Source organism: Macaca thibetana, chromosome 6 (genome assembly GCF_024542745.1).
Source record: "Macaca thibetana thibetana isolate TM-01 chromosome 6, ASM2454274v1, whole genome shotgun sequence".
NCBI classification, from domain to species: Eukaryota; Metazoa; Chordata; class Mammalia; order Primates; family Cercopithecidae; genus Macaca; species Macaca thibetana.
This window is the reverse complement of record NC_065583.1, coordinates 62,461,908-62,483,068: the sequence shown is the minus strand read 5'-3', so window position 1 is coordinate 62,483,068 and position 21,161 is coordinate 62,461,908. Positions and strand designations below refer to the sequence as shown.

The following is a 21,161-nucleotide window of genomic DNA, read 5'->3' as shown; positions in this document are numbered from 1 at the left end:
GAATGTCTCCGTGTAAAGCTGACCATTCCCATTCATTCTATTCTGAGATAGGAGAAAACCGCCCTGGGGCTGGAGGCGAGATATGCTGGCAGCAATACTGCTCTGTTGCTCTTTGCTACACTGAGATGTTTGGGTAAAGAGAAACATAAATCTAGCCTACATGTATATCAGGGCACAGTACCTTTCCTTGAACTTATTCATGATACAGATTCCTTTGCTCACATGTTTCCCGCTGACCTTCTCCCCACCTGTTGCCCTGCTACACTCCCCTCACTAAGAGAGTAAAAATAATGATCAATACATACTGAGGGATCTCAGAGGCTGGCACCAGTGCGGGACCTCCATATGCTGAGCGCTCGTCTCCTGGGCCCACTGTTCTTTCTCTATACTTTGTCTCTGTGTCTTATTTCTTTTCTCAGTCTCTCGTCCCACCTGATGAGAAATACCCACAGGTGTGGAGCGGCTGGCCCCCTTCAAGCTTCTGCACAGCAAAAGAAACTATCATCAGAGTAAACAGGAAACCTACAGAATGGGAGAAAATTTTTGCAATCTATCCATCTGACAAGGGCTAATATCCAGAATCTACAAGGAACTTAAACAAATTTACAAGAAAAAAAACAAACAACCCTATCAAAACTGGGCAAAGGATATGAACAGACACTTCTCAAAAGAAGACATTTATGCAGCCAACAAACATATGAAAAAAAGCTCATTATGACTGGTCATTAGAGAAATGCAAATCAAAACCACAATGAGATACCATCTCACACTAGTTAGAATGGTGATCATTAAAAAGTCAGAAACAACAGATGCTGGAGAGGATGTGGAGAAACAGGAACGCTTTTACACTGTTGGTGAGAGTGTAAATTAGTTCAACTATTGTCGAAGACAGTGTGGTAATTCCTCAAGGATCCACAACTAGAAATATCATTTGATCTAGCAATTCCATTACTGGGTATAAACCCAAAGGATTATAAATCATTCTACTATAAAGACACATGTACACGTATGTTTATTGCGGCACTTTTCACAACAGCAAAGACGTGGGACCGATCCAAATGCCCATCAATGATACACTGCATAAAGCAAATGGGGCACATATACACCATGGAAAACTATGCAGCCATAAAAAAGGATGAGTTCATGTCCTTTGCAGGGACATGGATGAAGCTGAAAACCATCATACTCAGCAAACTAACACAGGAACAGAAAACCAAACACCGCATATTCTCACTCATAAGTGGGAGTGGAACAATGAGAACACATGAACACAGTGAGAGGAACATCACACACTGGGGCCTGTCATGGGGTAGAGGGCCAGGGGAGGGATAGCATTAGGAGAAATACCTAATGTAGATGACAGGTTGGCGGGTGCAGCAAACCAACATGGCACATGTATACTTATGTAACAAACCTGCACGTTCTGCACATGTATCCCAGAACTTAAAGTATACTTAAAAAAAAAAAAAAAACCCACGTGATTATCTCAACAGATGCAGAAAAGGCCTTCAATAAAACTCAACATATATACACACATATATATATTTTATATTTATATATATATATATATATATATATATATATATATATATATATTTTTTTTTTGAGAGGGAGTTTTGCTCTGACTCCGAGGCTGGAGTGCATTGGTGCAATCTCAGCTCACTGCGACCTCCACTTCCCAGGTTCAAGCGATCCTCCTGCCTCAGGCTCCCGCATAGCTGGGACTACAGGCATGCACCACCACACCCAGGTAATTTTTGTATTTTTAGTAGAGACAGATTTCATCATGTGGTCCAGGCTGGTCTCGAACTCCTGACCTCAGGCGATCTGCCCACGTCAGCCTCACAAAGTGCTGGAATCACAGGCAACATCCCTTTACGTTAAAAACTCTCAATAAACTAGATACTGAAGGAACATACCTCTGAATAATAACAGCCACATATGACAAACCCACAGCCAATACCATACTGAACAGGCCTGGTGGCAGACGCCTGTAGTCCCAGCTACTTGGAAGGCTGAGGCAGGAGAATAGCATGAACGCAGGAGGCGGAGCTTGCAGTGAGCCAAGACCGCGTCACTGCACTCCAGCCTGGTCAACAGAGAGACTCCATAAAAGCTGGAAGCATTCCCTTTGAAAACGGGCACAAGGCAAGGATGCCCTCTCTCACCACTCTATTCAACATAGTATTGGAAGTTCTGGCAAGGGCAATCAGGCAGGAGAAAGAAATAAAGTATACTCACATAGGAAGAAAGGAAATCAAATTATCTTTGTTTGCAGAATACATAAACCCGTATTTAGAAAACACCATCCTCGCAACCCAAAAGCTTCTTAAGCTGGTCAGCAACTTCAGCAAAGTCTCAGGATATAAAATCAATGTGCAAAAATCACAAGCATTCCTACGTACCAACAACAGGCCAGCAGAGAGCTAAATCATGAATGAACTCCCATTCGCAATTGCTACAAACAGAATAAAATGCCTAGAAATACAGCTAACAAAGAAGTGAAGGACCTCTTTAAGAAGAACTACAAATCAAGGAAATCAGAGAGGACACAAACAAATGGGAAAACATTCCATGCTCATGGATAGGAAGAATCAATATTGTGAAAATGGCCATACTGCCCAATTTATAGATTCAATGCTATTCCAATTAAACTACCATTGACATTCTTCATAAAATTAGGAAAAACTATTTTAAAATTCATATGGAACCAAAAAAGAACCCAAATAGCCAAGACAATCCTAAGGAAAAGAACAAAACTGGAGAGGCATTATACTACCTGATTTCAAACTATACTACAATACTACAGTAATTAAAACAGCATGGTACTGGTACAAAACCAGACACATAGACTAATGGAACAGAATAAAGAACTCAGAAATAAGACTACACAACTACAACCATCTGATCTTCTACAAGCCTGACAAAAACAAGCAATGGGGAAACGATTTCTTACCTTTTTTTTTTTTTTTTTTTTAAACTTTTTTTTAAGTGGTGGTGGGAGAACTGACTAGCCATATGCAGCAGAAAGTTGAAACTGGACCTCTTCCTTACACCTTATACAAAAACTAACTCAAGGTGGATTAAAGACGTAAATGTAAAACCCAAAAACCCTAGAAGAAAATCTAGGCAATACCATTCAGGACGTTTGCATGGGCAAAGATTTCATGACAAAAACATCAAAAGCAATTTTGCAACAAAAGCAAAAATTGATAAATGGGATCTAATTAAACTAAAGACCTCTGCACAGCAAAAGAAACTATCATCAGAGTGAACAGACAACCTACAGAATGGGAGAAAAGCTGGGCAATCTATCCATCTGACAAAGGTTTAATATCCAGAGTCCACAACGAATTTTAAACGAATATATAAGAAAAAAACTAACAACCCCATTAAGAAGTGGGCAAAGGACATGAACAGACTCTTCTCAAAAGAAGACATTCATGTGGCCAACACACATACAAAACAAAGCTCAACATCACTGATTATGGAAATTCAAATAAAAACCACAGTGAGATACCATCTCATGCCAGTAAGAATGGTGACTATTAAAATGTCAAGAAATGGCCAGGGACAGTGGCTCACACCTGTAATCCCAGCACTTTGGGAGGCCAAGGAGGGTGGATCACTTGAGGTCAGGAGTTAGAGATCAGCCTGGGCAATATGGTGAAACCCCATCTCCAACAAAAATATAAAAAATTAGCCAGGTGTGGTGCTGCACACCTGTAGTCCCAGCTACTTGGGAGGCTGAAGCAGAAGGATAGCTTAGGCTAGGAAGACAGAGGTGGCAGTGAGCCAAGATCACATCACTGCACTCCAGCCTGGGTGACAGGGTGAGACTCCATCTCAAAAAATAAAAAACAGAGGCTGAGAATGGTGGCTCATGCCTGTAATCCCAGCACTTTGGGAGGCCGAGGAGGGTGGATCACAAGGTCAGGATATCGAGACCATCCTGGCTAACACAGTGAAACCCAGGCGTGGTGGTGGGCGCCTGTAGTCCCAGCTACTCAGGAGGCTGAGGCAGGAGAATAGCGTGAACCTGGGAGGCAGAGCTGGCAGTGAGCCAAGATCGTGCACTGCACTCCAGCCTGGGCAACAGAGCAAGACTCCATCCCCCCAAATAAATAAATAAGTAAATAAATAAATAACAATAAATAAAAGGTCAAGAAACAACAGATGCTGGTGAGGTTGTGGAGAAAAAAGAACACTTCTATACTGTTGGTGGGAGTATAAATTAGTTCAACCATTGTGGAAGACAATGGGGCAATTCCTCAAAGATCCAGAAGCAGAAATATCATGTGACCTAACAGTCCCATTACTGGGTATATTTCCAAAGGAATATAAATCATTCTGTTATAAAGATATATGCACGTGTATGTTCACTGCAGCACAGTTCACAATAGCAAAGACATGGAATCAACCCACATGCCCATCAATAATAGACTGGATAAAGAAAATGTGGCACATATACACCATGGAATACTATGCAGCCATAAAAAGGAATGAGATTATGTCCTTTACTGGGACATGGATGAAGCTAGATGCTTTATCCTCAGCAAACTAATGCAGGAACAGAAAACAAAACACCGCATGTTCTCCCTTATGAGAACATACAGACACATCATGGGGAATAACACATATTGGGGCCTGTCAGGAGAGCAGGGGGCGGGAGAGCATCAGGAAGAATAGCTAATGGATGCTGGGCTTAATACCTAGGGGATGGGTTGATGTGTGCAGCACCATGGCACATGTTACCTATGTAACAAACCTGCACATCCTGCACATGTACCTTGGAACTTAAAAGTTGAAAAGAAAAATAGTACTGTACCAATGTTCATTTCTTCATTTTGGTAACTGAACTTTGGAGGTAATTCTCCATGGGTCTCTTACATTTCTGTATGTTTTGTGAGTGAGACAAAAACCTTTTGTTCTAGACTATCTTTTCAAAGGTATCTACATGGTGAATAGCCTTGGAAGACAGGTAAGTTCTCCCTCTGGAAAAAGAGCAGGTTTACTTGCAACTCATTATTAAAAAATTCAGGAACACACTAAGTTCAAGGTCCTTCAGCCAGGATGCAAACCCACTATGTGCACAGCATCTACCTAATTATCTATGAAATCCCTGTAGGGGTTGGAGTAGGAGGGGAGAACAAGGCAAACAACACAAACATGAAGGTCATATTCCCTATTGTGCCTTGAGTAATAAAGTCCTTTGTCTTTGGCCCAGGAATTTCATGTCTTTTGCCAGCGTCCATGAAACTGTGACAGGCTAACTTGTCCACTTGCAAATAAGATAAATTCTCAGGCCCTTATAGTTCTATACAGTACTATGGTTATGTATAATAACCATATTGAGTTATTGGGTAAAAGATATACAGGAACTCTCAGTACAATTTTTACAACTTTCAGTAAGTCTAAAACTACTTCAAAACTAAAAGTTAAGAATAAAATCAATCAGTAGCCAAATACTAACTCTCCATGTCAAAAATAATAATAATAATATAATAGTTGATATGGTTTGGCTCTGTGTCCCACCCAAATGTCATCTTCAATTGTACTCCCATAATTCCCACATGTTGTGGGAGTGCCCGTGGGAGATAAGTGAATCATCGGGGCAGTTTCCCTCATATTGTTCTCATGGTAGTAAGTCTCATGAGATCTGATGGTTTTGTCAGGGGTTTCTGCTTTTGCTTCTTCCTTATTCTCTCTTTGCCTGCTGCCATCCATGTAAGACGGGACTTGCTCCCCCTTGCCTTCTGCCATGATTGTGAGGCTTCCCTAGCCACGTGGAACTGTAAGTCCATTAAACCTCTTTCTTTGTAAATTGCCCAGTCTCCGGTATGCCTTTATCAGCAGCATGAAACCGGACTAATATAATAGTAATGGTGTCATCATTGCCACTATATAATTGATATATATTACATCAGGTTCTCTCAAAGAATTCATGGTTTGCTATAGCAATGGTAATTATTGCATTTTTTTCAGTGAGTTATTCTGGGGGTTTGCATTAAAAGATTCAATTTCAAGCACATTAAGTATCATATATATGCTTTGTTAACTACTTAGGTAACTGTGTATCATCAATTTCAAAGACAATTGTGCTTTCCAGAATTCACTCTACTAGGGGTGAATGTGGAGTGACTCAGGAACAAATTACTCTCCTATGGCAAGGGAAGACTGTACTTAAATACCACAAAGATCTCATTACAAGGCAACTTGCTTTCAGGACAGTGTCATGACTTTTGCCACAAGAGCAATTATAATGAGGTAAGTTTACTTATAAAACCAAACAAAAAATAAAATAAAAATAAAAAAACTTAAAAAAACAACATCATCTTCCAAAGATAGGTATTAACCGTTACATTACCTCATAAAAGTTATGCATACTTCCTGTATTAATTGCTTTCATGTACATTAATCTGATCCTATGAAGTAGGCTATTTGTTACAGATAAACAAAAGCACCAAGAATTCAAGTACTTCACCCAAAGTTGCACAGTTGATTAGTGCAAAGTTGGTAAAACAAAACCAATTCAGTTGTGTTCTTATCACTACTGAACAATATCTTATATTTTCTTTCTTCTTTAATCATCTCATACTTCATTTCAAAATTAATATATTTTCTAATGGTTAAAATGGTAAATTGGATGTTTTATGTATTTTACCACAAAAAAGTTCTGAAGCTTTATAAAACATATTTTACATGTTAACCAGAATTCACTTTTCTTTCATAAGTCAAGGCAAAGCATTCTCAGATTCCTAAAATTAAATGTAACTAACATTTATTGAGCATTTACTATACAAAAGGCACTGTTCTAAGCGCTCTATTGTATTAAATGATTTGATCCTCTTAAGAACACTGTGAGGTAGAGATAACTATTATTGTCTCACTTTTACATTTGGCAAAGGTGAAACACAAAGATGTTCAGTAACTTGTTGTTCAATGTCACAGAGCCAGAATTTAAACCCAGGCAGCCTAACTTTAGAGCCCACTCATTACAATTCGCCTGCCAAAAGAACTTAACAGACATTTTTCCAAAGAAGATATGCAAATGGCCGAAAGCATGAGATGTTCAACATTATTAGTCAGCAAAATATAAATCAAAACCACAATGAAATATCACTTCATGCCTCCTAAGATGGGCATAATAAAATGGATAATAGTAAGTGTTGGCAGGAATGTGGAAAAAACAGAAGGTGCATACATTGCTGGTGGGAATGTAGATGGTGCAGCTACTGTGGAAAATAGCTTACAATTCCTTAAAAAGTTAAACGTAAAACCATATGACCCAGCAATTCCACTCCTAGATAGTAATGGCAAAAACCACAATTGCTTTTGCACCAACCTAAAATATATATTTAAAAAAACCTGAGAGCAGGAACTAGAGCAGATTATTTGTATACCAACGTTCATTGCATCATTATTGACAATAGCCAAAAGGTAAAAGCAACCCAAGTATTCATCAACAGAGGAATGGATAATAGATCAACAAAATGTGGTTTAATACATACAATTCACCCACAGAATTAAGTGAAATTTTCATTCATTGCTACAACATGGATGGACCTTGAAAACATTATGCTAGATGAAATTAGCCAGACACAGATAGACAAATATATGATTCCAGTTAAATTCATAGAAACAAAAAGCAGAATAGAGGTTACCAGGGACTGACGGGAGGGAAGAATAGGAAATTATAGTTTAACGGACAGAGTTTATGTTGGGATGATGAAAAAGGTTGGAGTATAAATCGTGGTGATGGCTATACAACATTATATATTAATGTAACTAAACTGTACACTTAAATCGTTACAATGATAAATATTATGTTGTGTAAATGTTACCACAATTTTTAAAAAAAGAATTAGACTGTCAAATAACTTGTCTACATAAACAAACAGATCAGAGACATTTGTATCAGGTCAATTTCTCTACTCTTTGCAAGGTCAACAGGCTCAATACATAACTTTTCAACTAGGTTTCCAATAGTGAAAAATGAAAAACAGGCCGGGTGCGGTGGCTCAAGCCTGTAATCCCAGCACTTTGGGAGGCCGAGACGGGCGGATCACGAGGTCAGGAGATCGAGACCATCCTGGCTAACACGGTGAAACCCCGTCTCTACTAAAAATACAAAAAAATTAGCCGGGCGAGGTGGCAGGCGCCTGTAGTCCCAGCTACTCGGGAGGCTGAGGCAGGAGAATGGCGTGAACCCGGGGGGGCGGAGCTTGCAGTGAGCCGAGATCGCGCCACTGCACTCCAGCCTGGGGCACACAGCAAGACTCCGTCTCAAAAAAAAAAAAAAAAAAGAAAAAGAAAAAAAGAAAAACAAGCAAACAAACAATAAACTCAGCAGAAAAAAAAAAATCCAACTTCTCTCTCTCTCTTTAAGAGATGGGGTCTTACTCCGTCACCCAGGCAAGAGTGCAGTGGCACCTTCTTACCTTACTGCAGCCTCGAACTCCTGGGCTCAAATGATCCTCCCACCTCAGCCTTCCCAAATCTGCCTTTCTAACATAAAAGTGAAAAGCCAGCAATAGAAATGAGAATTTCATCACAGACCGATAAAGAATTCAGGAGATACAGGCTTGACTTTAAAAACTACAATAATTTAAAAATTGCTCATCTCAAAATAATTAAAAATACCTATGACCAAAGGTAAAGGAAAAGAATCTTTAGATTAGAAGAAGGCAAAGAAACCCCTCATGTAAATACTTATTATATGCAAGAAAACAAATGCAGTCATACTGCTCATTTAAGTATAATTCATTATTACGTGGTATAGCAATAAAAAGATGAACGCTAAAGCAGCTCTGCCTCTTATTAGCCATCTGACTGTAAGAGTCTATAAAACGGAATAACACTATTTAAATCATAAGGTTGTCTCATGTATTAAATAGAAATGTAAAAGTACTGTGAACTCTTTTCAAGTGATACCAAATTTTAGGCAAGACTATTTCTGAATATATTCTCTAACTACATAAGCACTAATAGAAACTATGAATTATTAATTTTGGGCAAATGAACTCAAGGAATTAATGTGCTTTTACGGTCTTTGAAGAAAACTTCTACCTATCAGAGGGTAAAAATATAATTCCTATTTTTCCTAGGGAAAATAAATCAGACACTTAGAAAGCTCTAATGTGGTTTTTAAAACTGGCCATTCCTCTTTGAAGACTTAATTAAGGTTATGAAAAAATTCCCTCTTGACATATAACACCTTTGCTCAACTTTGGACATACAATTAGCCTGCACAGTGATTTGTAAATCAGTTAGCTTTCCACATATATTACGAATGAACTATTTCAAAGAACATATTTTCTATACCAACAGGAAAGAACAAATTAATGTAATAATTTTCTCTTGAGAATATATCTTTAATATGTACAAAAATTAAGCTTCAGAATATCCAAATTTTTACCCTAAAAATCATCAATAATCTAGCCTATTTTAAATTTACCAAAACAGTTTTCTTTTTTCTTTTTTTTTTTCCTTGAGACGCAGTCTCACTCTGTCACCTAGGGTGGAGTGCAGTGGTGCAATCTCGGCTCACTGCAACCTCCGCCTCCCAGGTTCAAGAGATTCTTCTGCCTCAGCCTCCCAAGTAGCTGGGATTATAGGTACTCACCACCAAACCTAGCTAATTTGTTTGTATTTTAAGTAGAGACGGGGTTTCACCATGTTGGTCAGGCTGGTCTCGATCTCCTGACCTCGTGATCCACCCACCTCAACCACCCAAAGTGCTGGGATTACAAGCATGAGCCACTGTGCCAGCCCAAAATAGTTTGTTTTCTAAGTAATGATACTGATTCAACAGTTTCAGTTATTCTACATTAACTACCCTGGGAATTACCGCTTTTCACTTTTCCCACCAAATTTGAAGACCGATTTACCAGTTGCTCAGTCAGACAACCACAATGATGTACAGGAGACCCAGAATCAAAACATAAATGCCTATGAGGGGCCAGCAGTTAACCACTAATGAGTTCAGCAGGAATGACTAGGAGCTATGGTGACCTGGAGAGATCATGCCCAATATAAGGGCACAGCCAATAATACTGAGCTTAACCAAATACTGTTCAGGAAGGTGGTCTCTGAAGCTGTCAGATCTTTCCACTGTCAACAAAAGCCAGAAATCTGAATTTTTATATAAAACATCTTGATTTTGAACTATTAGCAACTAATTTAAAAGCTGATAAAACACAGTTCAAAGCAAAACATCTGTAGACTGCCAGTTTGTGGCTCGTGCATTCTTCTTAAACACCTGCAGTCTTCCCTTCTCTCTCTCCTTCCCTGACTTTATCTTTCTCTCTTATGATGTTCCCCCCATCACTTTTTCCTCCAGAATATCCAAGCCTAAAGAATAAGGAAAAGGTTATGACATGTGGAATTAAAAAGCCAGAGAAAATACTAAAACTCAGCATCCTGTTACTAACTTAAAAAGCCTGAAAATCTTGCAGTGTTAGTGATGCCATTTCAACTGGTGACAATACCTACTGTACAAACAAAATCTTAATGCTTCTTCAGCAAGGAGCCTGGAGTGAGATCAAGTACTTGTATGAGCTAGGGAGCCAAGTGGACTGGAGCTAGAGACCCAATTCTGCTACTTGCCTGTTACCTCTATTTCCTCATCATTTAAAAGCAAACAGTAGCCAGGCACAGTGGCTCTCACCTATAATCCCAGTACTTGGGAAGCTAAGGCAGGCTGATGACCTGAGGTCAGGAGTTTGATACCAGCCTGACCAACAGGGCGGAAACCCTGCTTCTACTAAAAATACAAAACCTAGGCTGGGCGCGGTGGCTTACGCCTGTAATACCAGCACTTTGAGAGGCCAAGGCAGGCGGGTCACCTGAGGTCAGAAGTTCGAGACCAGCCTGACCAACATGGAAAAACCCCGTCTCTACTAAAAATACAAAATTAGTCAGGCATGGTGGTGCATGCCTGCAATCCCAGCTACTCAGGAGGCTGAGGCAGGAGAATCGCTTGAACCTGGGAGACAGGGGTTACAGTGAGCTGAGATCACGCCATTGCAGTGCAGTCTGGGAAACAAGAGCAAAACTCTGTCTTAAAAAAAAAAACTTAGCCAGGCATGGTGGCGGGCACCTGTAGTCCCAGCTACTCCAGAGGCTGAGGCAGGAGAATGGCTTGAACCTGGGAGGTGGAGGTTACAGTGAGCCGAGATTGCACCACTGCAATCCACCCTGGGTGACAGAGCAAGACTCTGTTTCAAAAAAAAAAAAAAAAAAAAGCAGCAGCAATCTAAACAAGAACTAAATAAAATATTATCATATATAAAATACCTAGGCCTAGTATGTGCCTGGTAGATGGCTGGTGTTTAGTAAAAGGGTGTTAAATATGTAGAAATGGTTTATTATAATTCTTACAGCTTGTTACTTTTGAAAAGAAAACACTCGAGACACAAAAACTTCCATCTCAGGGTCTATCTGATTCAGTTTGTGTGCATGCTCTCCCTGCTGTTTCTTCCCTTAAACGGGATTTAAAACACACTGTTTTTAGACATTATTCTATTATTCCTATGACCAATGATTTGCAAGTCGTTTATGACTCATCCTCAAATGCATAGCAGTAACTGCAGAAGATACAAAAGTACAATTAAGATGCCTAAAATATTTCTGGAATGAGGCCCTAATTCTTCCCAGTCAAGCTTGTATCCTTTTATCACCATCCAGTTGCTTTTTTTATAAAATGAAAAAGTATAAATTATACAGCAAAAGTCACCTACAAAAGTCAAACTTGTCACCACCTTTCAAATATAAAAATATTACTGTGGCTGGCTTGTTGGGTTATAGAGTATTAGGCCCAAACTCCCTGACATAGTTTATTTTGCCCTTTCTGAGGCAACCACTACTAATCTCTGCAGCCTTGTCTTTCACCACTCCATCCCTTCTCCCAAACTCTCCAAATACACTATACATTCTATGCCCTAAACTCTCATACATACTGTTCCCTCAACCAGAGCTCACTTTTTCCTCCCTCAAGCCCTCCCCCAGCCAGTCTCTTCCCTAATTAATCCTAAATATTAGAATCCAGGTTAAATATTTTGTTATGTCCTTCAGTCTCAGCTTACATGTCACTTCTAAGATTTCCCAGATCTTTTCCTCATCTCCACCACACAAACTTAGGGTTAGTAGCACCTTTTTATATGTTCCTATAACACCTCACATATACACATCTAAGAAAGAAGCTGATAGTGTAGAATTCAACAAGAAAAAGACCACATGCTTACGTGCATTTTACATATATACACATATATACATACATATACACACGAACATTACATTTTATTTCCTAACAAAATTAAAGACTCTAGTAAAATCTCAGAAGCACTACTTGGTGAACATGCACCCTTTCGTCTTTTGACTCTTACTCCATGACAGCCTAATTTCGAAGACTGCCGAAGGATATCAAACACATATAAAAAGTGTTTAAATCTTTCCAATCTGAGGTCATATAATTTAAATAAGATGTTTAAATTAGCAAAATGATTTTAACCTGAACAAAGTTATTTTACAAATGCTTTTACTTTGAAAAATTCAGAAAACACTTTTTGCTGTTTTCTTCAGCGCCTCAAAAATTTGATGTTTGTCAAACTCTTTTTGAATACATTCTCTACTACGTACAAGGATGCATATAACAAAAGTTTCACTGTGGTTCATTACCTATAATTTGAAAAAGCTGCCCTACATCATCGGATTTTTAATCTGAGGGCTCCCCATTTAAATAGATATGCCACTTTCCACTAGGTCCTGATCTATAGGAGAACTGAAGTCATCTCTTTTTCATCTTTGTATTTCATAGTCTATCACACTGTATGGAAGTAGGGTCTCCAAAAATATTTGTTGAACAACTGAATTTTACCAAGTAGTTCAACAAATCTTTTGTGCACCTACTATGTCCCATGACCCTCATCCTTCTTATTTTATCTCAAATAACGCTAATGATACATACTCTGGGGAGATCAACCAAGGCTTTGTCTTTATCTGAAAAAAAAATAATGTTATATGTTCAGGAATGGGGGATAGGAAAGGTATTCTAAGAGGTAAATGGAATACAGGCAGGTTTTGTAAACAAGATATACATAGAGGACAGAATACATTTATAGAACCTATATCCGGCAATAATAAACTACAAGTTTGGGATCTTTTAAAGAATATTCCATTCATATTGAAGATATGTTATATTTCTAACAAGCAAGATTCTGCTGAGTTTGCACTTCCTGAACAAATCTAATTTCTGGAACTCCCTTAGGCTATGACATTTGTAATAATGTGTTCAGAGAAATGAATATAGTTTAAGTAAATAGTCAAATAACTGTGACTCAATGATCAATCAAATCTAAGAATGCATTTTTAAAACTATTTTAAGCATAAATGTAAAGAAGTTCACGCAGGGTACTAGTAGAACTCTAATAACCTAATGAAATAAAATATAAAAAGCCATCAATCCATTTCTGTCTTATTGACAACACCTAAATATTCTCCATAATTCTAGAATTATATTCTACCTAATTAAAGCAAATAAAATGCATAGCATGCCAAGAGGGAGGAGAGCTTTTCACAGGTAGCAAATTTCACCAGAAATAAGCGAAGTGCAGAAATGTTGGGAAAAATTGTAATCCTAAGGTATTAACTAAATGTAACTGAAAAAAAGACAAAATTCAGCAAGTCATTTTTATTTTTTAGAAAGCATCATAAAATAAATCTCTGCTAAACAGATTTTTAACTATATATTTATAATTAACAATTCTGAACAGACTAAAAACTACATAATAAAGCTAGCACAGTAATTTAGCCTTTGATTTATATTTGAAACACTTTTCTTTCAGTATCCTATTGAGACTCCTCCAAACACTTTTAAATGTTTCCCATAACCCCCTGAGACAACTTGTTTAAATTAATTACATTCACAAACCCCTATGTTCAAATTCACAGTGCCTTCTAATCACAAATTTTCCATCCTCCTCAGAAGTCAACTATACATAGTATACTTAGAAAATATAAAAACATTCTATATTTAAGATCCTTTCCTCTTAAGTCTTACAATAGAGCCCTAGGAAAAGGTCAAAATGTCCAAAGTAACAAACTCCAAGTACTCAAGCAGTAAAGACCTTCAACCATATTCAGTCCTTCTGTTCCCCTTCTTGGAATGCTTTTCCCCAGGCTGGAATCTTCTCATCTTTCAAATCTCAGAGATAGTTCACGACACGATCTAGCTATTTTTTATAAGAGCATCCCATTCCTTTCCTTCATTGTTTTTTTCCCAGTTTGTAATTACATATTGGATAGCTTGTTTGCTGGTTTATTATCCGTATTCAGTAAGAGAATAATACATAAAGACACGGACTCCATTGCATTGTCAGTGATTATCAAAGCACTCAATAAACACCTGATAAATTAATGCACAGATCTGGTGCTCAGAATAAAGGTCTGAGACACATTGGGATATAGATGATAAATTACCATGAAAACTGATTTTAAAAATTACCAGTGGGACGTCTGTAGGGTTAGAAGAGAGCCTAGAATGAAGACCTGAAAAGGCCCTATATTTAGAGTTCTGGTAGGATAGGCAAAGGAGACTGTCTCTCTCCTTCAATCCACTTTATGTGTTTTAACTGTGATACGACTATGCCACTTAAGTATGACTGTGTAACTATACTACAAGTATTATTGTCATCACCCCTTATTTCCCTATCGGACGCTTAAGTTTCTTGGAAACAGAAATGATGTCTGCTCATTCCATGACACGCTTAATATATTGCAGGAAGTAAGGTTAAATAATCATGAACCTGGAAAAAGGGCTTCTTACTAGGTAGCTGTGCCCGGCATTTCCGAGATTTCCAACGTGCACCCGCCAACTCCGCCAACCTAAGCGCAGAGCTGCCCGAGCCGCCGATACCCCGGCAGGGGGCGCCGCAGCCTCCTCCAAAGGCCGCTGCCAGCTGCAGTCCCCGCCCCCGGCCCCGCGGTCACCTGCAGCGGCTGCATTCGGGCCTCCGTTTGGCCGGCTCCACCGGCAGCTCCCACAGCCGGTCCGCACTGTCGTCGTCCGCCTCTGCACCCAGGGCAGCCGCCGCCGGCACTGGGCCGCCCTCCTGCCGCTCTTTGGCGTTCGGCGTCTGAGACCTTGAGGCCCCAGGAGGCCGCGCCACGGGCTCCTGGAGTATTCGCGCCTCTTTCTGCGACTCCATGGCGGACACTCCGGTCAGGCCGTGGCATCGAAGCCCGGCTACCACCAGGGGGCGCCACACGCTGGAGAAACCGGCCCGCGTCGCGTATCGCCATGCACGCACGCCACGTACAGGGGGCGGGTCTCCGAAGTCCAGGCTCGAGGTTCCACCCTGCCGCTGGGAAGGAACGAGCCGATTGGCCCGTGCCCATTGGGACCGGGTAGGAAAGTGTGGGCAGCGTTGGAGTGCTGGTGAGGTTAAGTAGCCTCACCGGGAGAGGTAAGGAAAACCTCCCCGAGAGCACCCCAGTACCACGCCCGAATTTAACCCCTTTAAAAGTCAAAATAAAAAGGAATTATGCATTTTCTGCCTTGGGATGGCAGTTTAAGAATATGCAGGATTTCCACAGTGCATGCATCGCAGTTGCAGCAGCTGATGTACTTATTATTTAAAGGCCAACAAAGGAGAGGTTATATCCACTGGAAACTACTCACAGCTGGTCCGTTTCATTATATGAAATTCCTGCTCTTCTATGGCTTGTGCTAATAAGACATCAAGCACACTATTTTACACTGGACACCAAATATTTCTTAAATTAGGTTTTTAGATTGTCCCGGATCAGGAAGCAATAGGAGAGCTGGCCTGGGGTACCAATAGGTTTTATGTATGAGGAAACAAGCCCTAGAAAGGTAACATTGCCCAGTATTTACAACTACCGGATACGGCAGTATAGCACAGTAGCTGTTTTTTAAAAGCCAAAATGAAATATATGTTAGAATGAAGGCAGAAATGCTTTTTACCCAAGATGGGTGTCGAATTCCTTTTATTTATTAATGCTTTGTGTTACTTCCAGCAGTACACAACGTTTAAACAGAGAATTAAGCTTGGTTGTCATCAATCATGTGAATTAAGTTTAGGAATCACAATTGTCTTAACTCTATAGTTGTAATAGCTTAAATGTGAAGCAAAGTAGACAACACAGAGTAATAGAGCAAATACTGTATTTCTTAAAATGTTTATTTCACTTTTAGATTTTTCAGTCATCTTAAAATCAAGTTTGTGAAGAAAATACCGTGCTGTTGTTTTCAACTATCCTACATTCTTTTCCCTCAGAAATAGCACCTCTCTTTTCCTTTGGAGCATCCTATTTGAGAGAGAGAAAAAGCTGAAACACCCGGCTGGTGATGGGTGTAGAGTGGGAGAAAGAAAGCAATTATGCCATTTGGAATTGGAGGATAAACAAAACCCAGAAACTGTAGGGAAGGAGGTGAATCAGAAAATTCATCTTGGCTGCAGATTTAGGTTGGGGAACCAATTCTTTAACTGCCAAAATTAAATTCTCATGTGACTTATCTTTAAACGAAAGGAAGCTGCTCATCTTTAATTTCAAGAGGTGAAATGTGCTCAAGTCATGTAAGGTCCCTCGACTCCCAGTTGTGTGGTGTGAGATGACAGATGATAAGGAAAAAAAAACTTTTTATCTAAGGAATGCAAGCAGTCATGTCTCACTCTCCCTTGAGCTAAATAATTAGCTCTTGAAGCCACTTGCTATGCAAGCCCTAGACTGACACCAAGTAGCCATAAAATGCCATATACCCTATAGTTCAACCACATGTATAGCCAATCACTAACCAATGTTATTTTTGCAAATAAATGACATTTCCTGAGAAATAACTTTTGTAATGCCCCCCTCTGCTGATTCATTCTCTTTTCTTTAAAAACTCCAGCCCATTTGTTTCTCCATAGCACTCTCCATGGCAACCTGGAAATATGTCCTAGGCCGCAGTCCTCAACCTTGGCCCAAATAAACTCTCCATATTAATTTTGCCTCTGCTCCTTCCTTTTAGGTTGATGTGAGCCTACTTATTTTGGGCTTCCTTTTTAACACCCCATATCAGATTATTGGCTTTACCCTTCAAAGTATTCAAAATCCAAACATTTATCTTGCCTACTACTTCTGCCCTAGTTCAAGCCCCCATCATCTCTTACATAGAATATTGCCAAAGACCTAAATGGTCTCCTGCTCCATCTCTGCTCCTTATGAAGAAAATCCCCTGCAAGTCCATGGTAGAATCAAAGAAAGCTTCCATCCAGGCAGGACACAGAATTGAGAAAGGAGGGTCATTTTTCTCTATGGGAAGCAAGAAATTCACCCAATATCCAGGTTTGTGAACAATGACCTTCAGAAGCCTGAGGAAACTTGCAGGTGAGGTTACCACCTTGGGGCAGACCCAGGTATCAGACCATCAGTGACTCAGCTTCTGGGAAGTGCCAAGACACCAGAAAGGGAAGTAAGATACCCTTTATGGGATACAGCCAACTTACTAGTGTCAAGATAATGTATTGAGATGTTAATGTATGTTTTGTTTGTCTCCCAACTTCAGGTAGAAAACCAGACTTTTATGCTCCTTTGCCTCAGGGGAGTTTGGGTAGTAAAGACTGAGGACAATCTTAGGACCATGCCTGGGAAAAGGACCATCCTGGGAAAAGGAGATCCTGTTACTGGAAGAGGAAAGGGCCTCAGTAGTGTAAGGGATTGAATATCATGCCAGGCCTGCAGTATGAGGATTCGGCATTGTATAAGATTTGATTTAAATGAAATAAAAACATGGTATTTCTTGCTGTATTCATTTTCTATCACTGTGAAACTAATAACCACAAATTTAGTGGTTTTCTCCTTTTTTTTTTTGAGATGGAGGCTTGCTCTGCTGCCCAGGCTGGAGTGCAGTGGCGCGATCTGGGCTCACTGCAACCTCCGCCTCCTGAGTTCAAGCAATTCTCCTGCCTCAGCCTCCCAAGTAGCTGGGACTACAGGCTGCACACTGCCACACCCAGATAATTTTGTATTGTTAGTAGAGACGGGGTTTTACTGTGTTGATCAGGCTAGTCTTGAACTCCCAACCTCAGGTGATCCGTCCGCCTCGGCCTCCCAAAGTGCTGGGATTACAGGAGTGAGCCACTGCACCCGGCCACTTATTTTTCTTTTAAGTGAAAACCAAGTTTATTAGGAAAGTAAAGGAATAAAGAATGGCTACTCCTTAGGCAGAGCAGCAGCTTAGGCTGCTCCACCAAGGATAGTTATTTCTTGATTATATATTAAACAAGGGGTGGATTATTTATGAGTTTTCTGGGAAAGGGGTGGGCAATTTCCAGGACTGAGGGCTCCTCCCCTTTCCAGACCATATAGGATTACCTCCTGACATTGCCTTCGCATTTGCAAACTGTCATGGTGCTGATGGGAGTGTCTTTTAGCATACTAATGCATTATAATTAGCATATAATGAGTGCTGAGGACGACCAGAGGTCACTTTCTTGGCCACATTGGTTTTGATGCAATTTGACCAGCTTGTTTATCACATCTTTATGATCTGTACCTTGTGCTGACCTCCTGTCTCATCCTGTGGCTTAGAATGCCTAACCTCCTAGGAATGCAGCTCAGTAAGTCTCAGCCTTATTTTACCTAGCCCCTATTCAAGATGGAATTGCTCTGGTTCAAACGCCTCTGATATATTTCCCACCTCCCTTTTATAAGAGAACCCTTAATGCTAAGCATTGTAGAGGGACAAAGATCCATCTGTAGCTTCTTCAGGCTGAATAGGGGTGATGATATTCCTGCCTAACTACTAGGATCTCTTATATTTGGGGTAGAGAGGAGCTCAGTCAGAAAGCATCAGTATGGTGAGGGCCATCCATAACTCTGACAAAAGGCGATATCTGGAAGATTAATAAGTGTTTGCTTTAAGATAACATTGAGTAAACTTATCCTGAATTCTTACATGGAGAGTACAGCAGCAATATATTCCACAACAGTAAAGCAAAATAAGCAAAATTATCCCAAGTAAACTAGATAAAAAAGCTTTCCATGAACTGGGCAATTTGAAACCAAGCTGATATAGTGTCACTACCTGATTCCAGTATATGCCCAGAATTAGAATATTGATCTAGATTTTTACATTATCCATCCCCCTTGTTTCATTTGAGCAGCAGCCAGAGATCACTGATTGGTTCACAGGAATAAGCAGTCAGTCTAAATTTCAGGGGAAAAAAATTCTCAAAAAGAACTGATGAGGTTAGAATCTAATAACAATTGTACCATAGTTCTTGAAACATAGTTTTTCTCTCTTCAGTCTCCCATTTTTACTAAATACAAATTATGGTAAACCGATTTGCCTTATTATACTTGGCCTGATTATTTGTATAAAGTGCAGCAAGAAGAATTATTTGCCACATAGGCTTATTTTAATTGGTTTTGATGGAACTTTTATTCCATCAAAGAAATCTTAGATAAGACTTTTTTTAAAAGCCCAACCCAGCTATGGGGTTGTGCTGTCAAATACCTATGAGTTGGGTAAGTTCCTCTTCTCTTGAAGTCACAAGATAATCTGGGGCTCCTGGGCCTGTCAAAAACTGACATTCTTTACTTATCACAAGTCCGGAACTCTATACAGGTACTATATAGACAAGGTATGAGGTGAGGGCAGTTTCCCAAGAGGCTTTTATTGGCTTTGTAAGTCAAATTTGATTCCTTAAAAGAAAGCATGCCATTCCAGTCAAAACCTTGGTAAGGTAACCAGTGTCTCCAATTGTGTCCTATTACAAAAGAAAACAGATACTTATTGCACTTATGCAAATAACTATATTGCCATAAGTTCAGAATGCTCGCAAATAATTTCCAATTCTGGAGAAATCAGGTAGAGATAAATAAATATGCTCCAAATTTTGTTTACAGGAATAGACTTTACTCAATTGTTAAAAGCTGTAAGTAGCTTGAAAGTTTTCTTGGCTCTGAAAAACAAAACAAAGTATCAGCAATGTTTTAAGCAAAAAGTCAAAAAGATTACTTCAGTCTTCTATTAGTTCAGTCTATGCAATTAACTCCTGTTCTGCTTGATATTCATGAACATTTCAGCTCTCCATGAGAGTCCTGAAAGTTTTTTCTTCTACTCTAATGTTACAATATCCAAAGTTATTAGAAATGTGCACTTAAGAGCACCTGTCAAAGTCCTATAGCTGATTATAAACCATCTTTTGAAGAGGATCAAAATAAGACAATTGTCTGTGGATGACAAAGTCTTAGGACAGCCACTATTAAAAACCACAGTTGAAAAGAAAATTTGGTTACTTCTGTAGCATACAACAATTTTACATAACAATTATAACTATTAATAATATACACTAAGTCATATTAGAATTATAAGAGTTTACATGATTTTGGAATACATACCAATTACATTTATACAAGTACAGCCTGAAGAAAGCCAAACACTATTTTATATTTGATAACACTTCCTGTATGATTTTTATTTTTATTTATATTTTTGAGACAGAGTCTCACTCTGTCACCTAGGCTGGAGTGCAGTGGTGCAATCTCAGCTCACTGCAACCTCTGCCTCCTGGGTTCAAGTGATTCTCCTGCCTCAGCCTCCCAAGTAGCTGGTATTACAGGCACACACCACCACACCCAGCTAATTTTTCTGTTTTTAGTGGAGACAAGGTTTCACCATGTTGGCCAGGCTGGTCTCGAACTGCTGACCCCAGGTGATCCATCTGCCTCAGTCTCCCAAAGTGCTGGGATTACCAGTGTAAGCCACCATGCCTGGCTCTACATGATTTTTATACCAAATAAGCCAAATATGTCTCTGTAGAACTTTAGGGGACCTAATATCTAAAAGATTAATTGGGTCAGAAAAAGACATAATTTAGAGTATGATTTTGGAAAGTTTGTCAGACATCAAAGGTTTAAAACACAATATCACAAAATAGAATCCCAGGCCACCATAAGTTATTCATTCAGGCAAAATGATGACTTAAAAATATTTTTAAAGGCAAAAACTTTTATTCATTAAGAGGGAAGACTTAGCTTTCTAAACAATCTGAGTCTTTTTTTTCTTTCCTTTCTTTTTCCTATATTTTATTTAAAAGGCAAACAAAAATCTTTCTTTTTTCTTTGATAGTACGTGAAAATCTTGTTCAAGA

At 39.4% G+C, this 21,161-nt stretch overlaps 1 protein-coding gene across 3 annotated transcripts in view; it reads right to left on the bottom strand.

The window, feature by feature from the left end:
* The window catches only part of DTWD2 (DTW domain containing 2), a 160,225-nt gene extending 144,931 nt beyond the window's left edge, over positions 1–15,294 (bottom strand). The window contains exon 1 of one of the 3 annotated variants that reach the window (XM_050795784.1): positions 14,989–15,294. In XM_050795784.1, the coding sequence (XP_050651741.1) occupies positions 14,989–15,206 (218 nt within the window). In that variant the 5' untranslated portion in view covers positions 15,207–15,294. Of the gene's footprint in view, positions 1–14,824; positions 14,907–14,988 lie in introns of those variants that run through there. The other 2 variants (XM_050795785.1, XM_050795786.1) reach the window with 2 other exon arrangements.
* Positions 15,295–21,161: the final 5,867 nt, after the last annotated feature.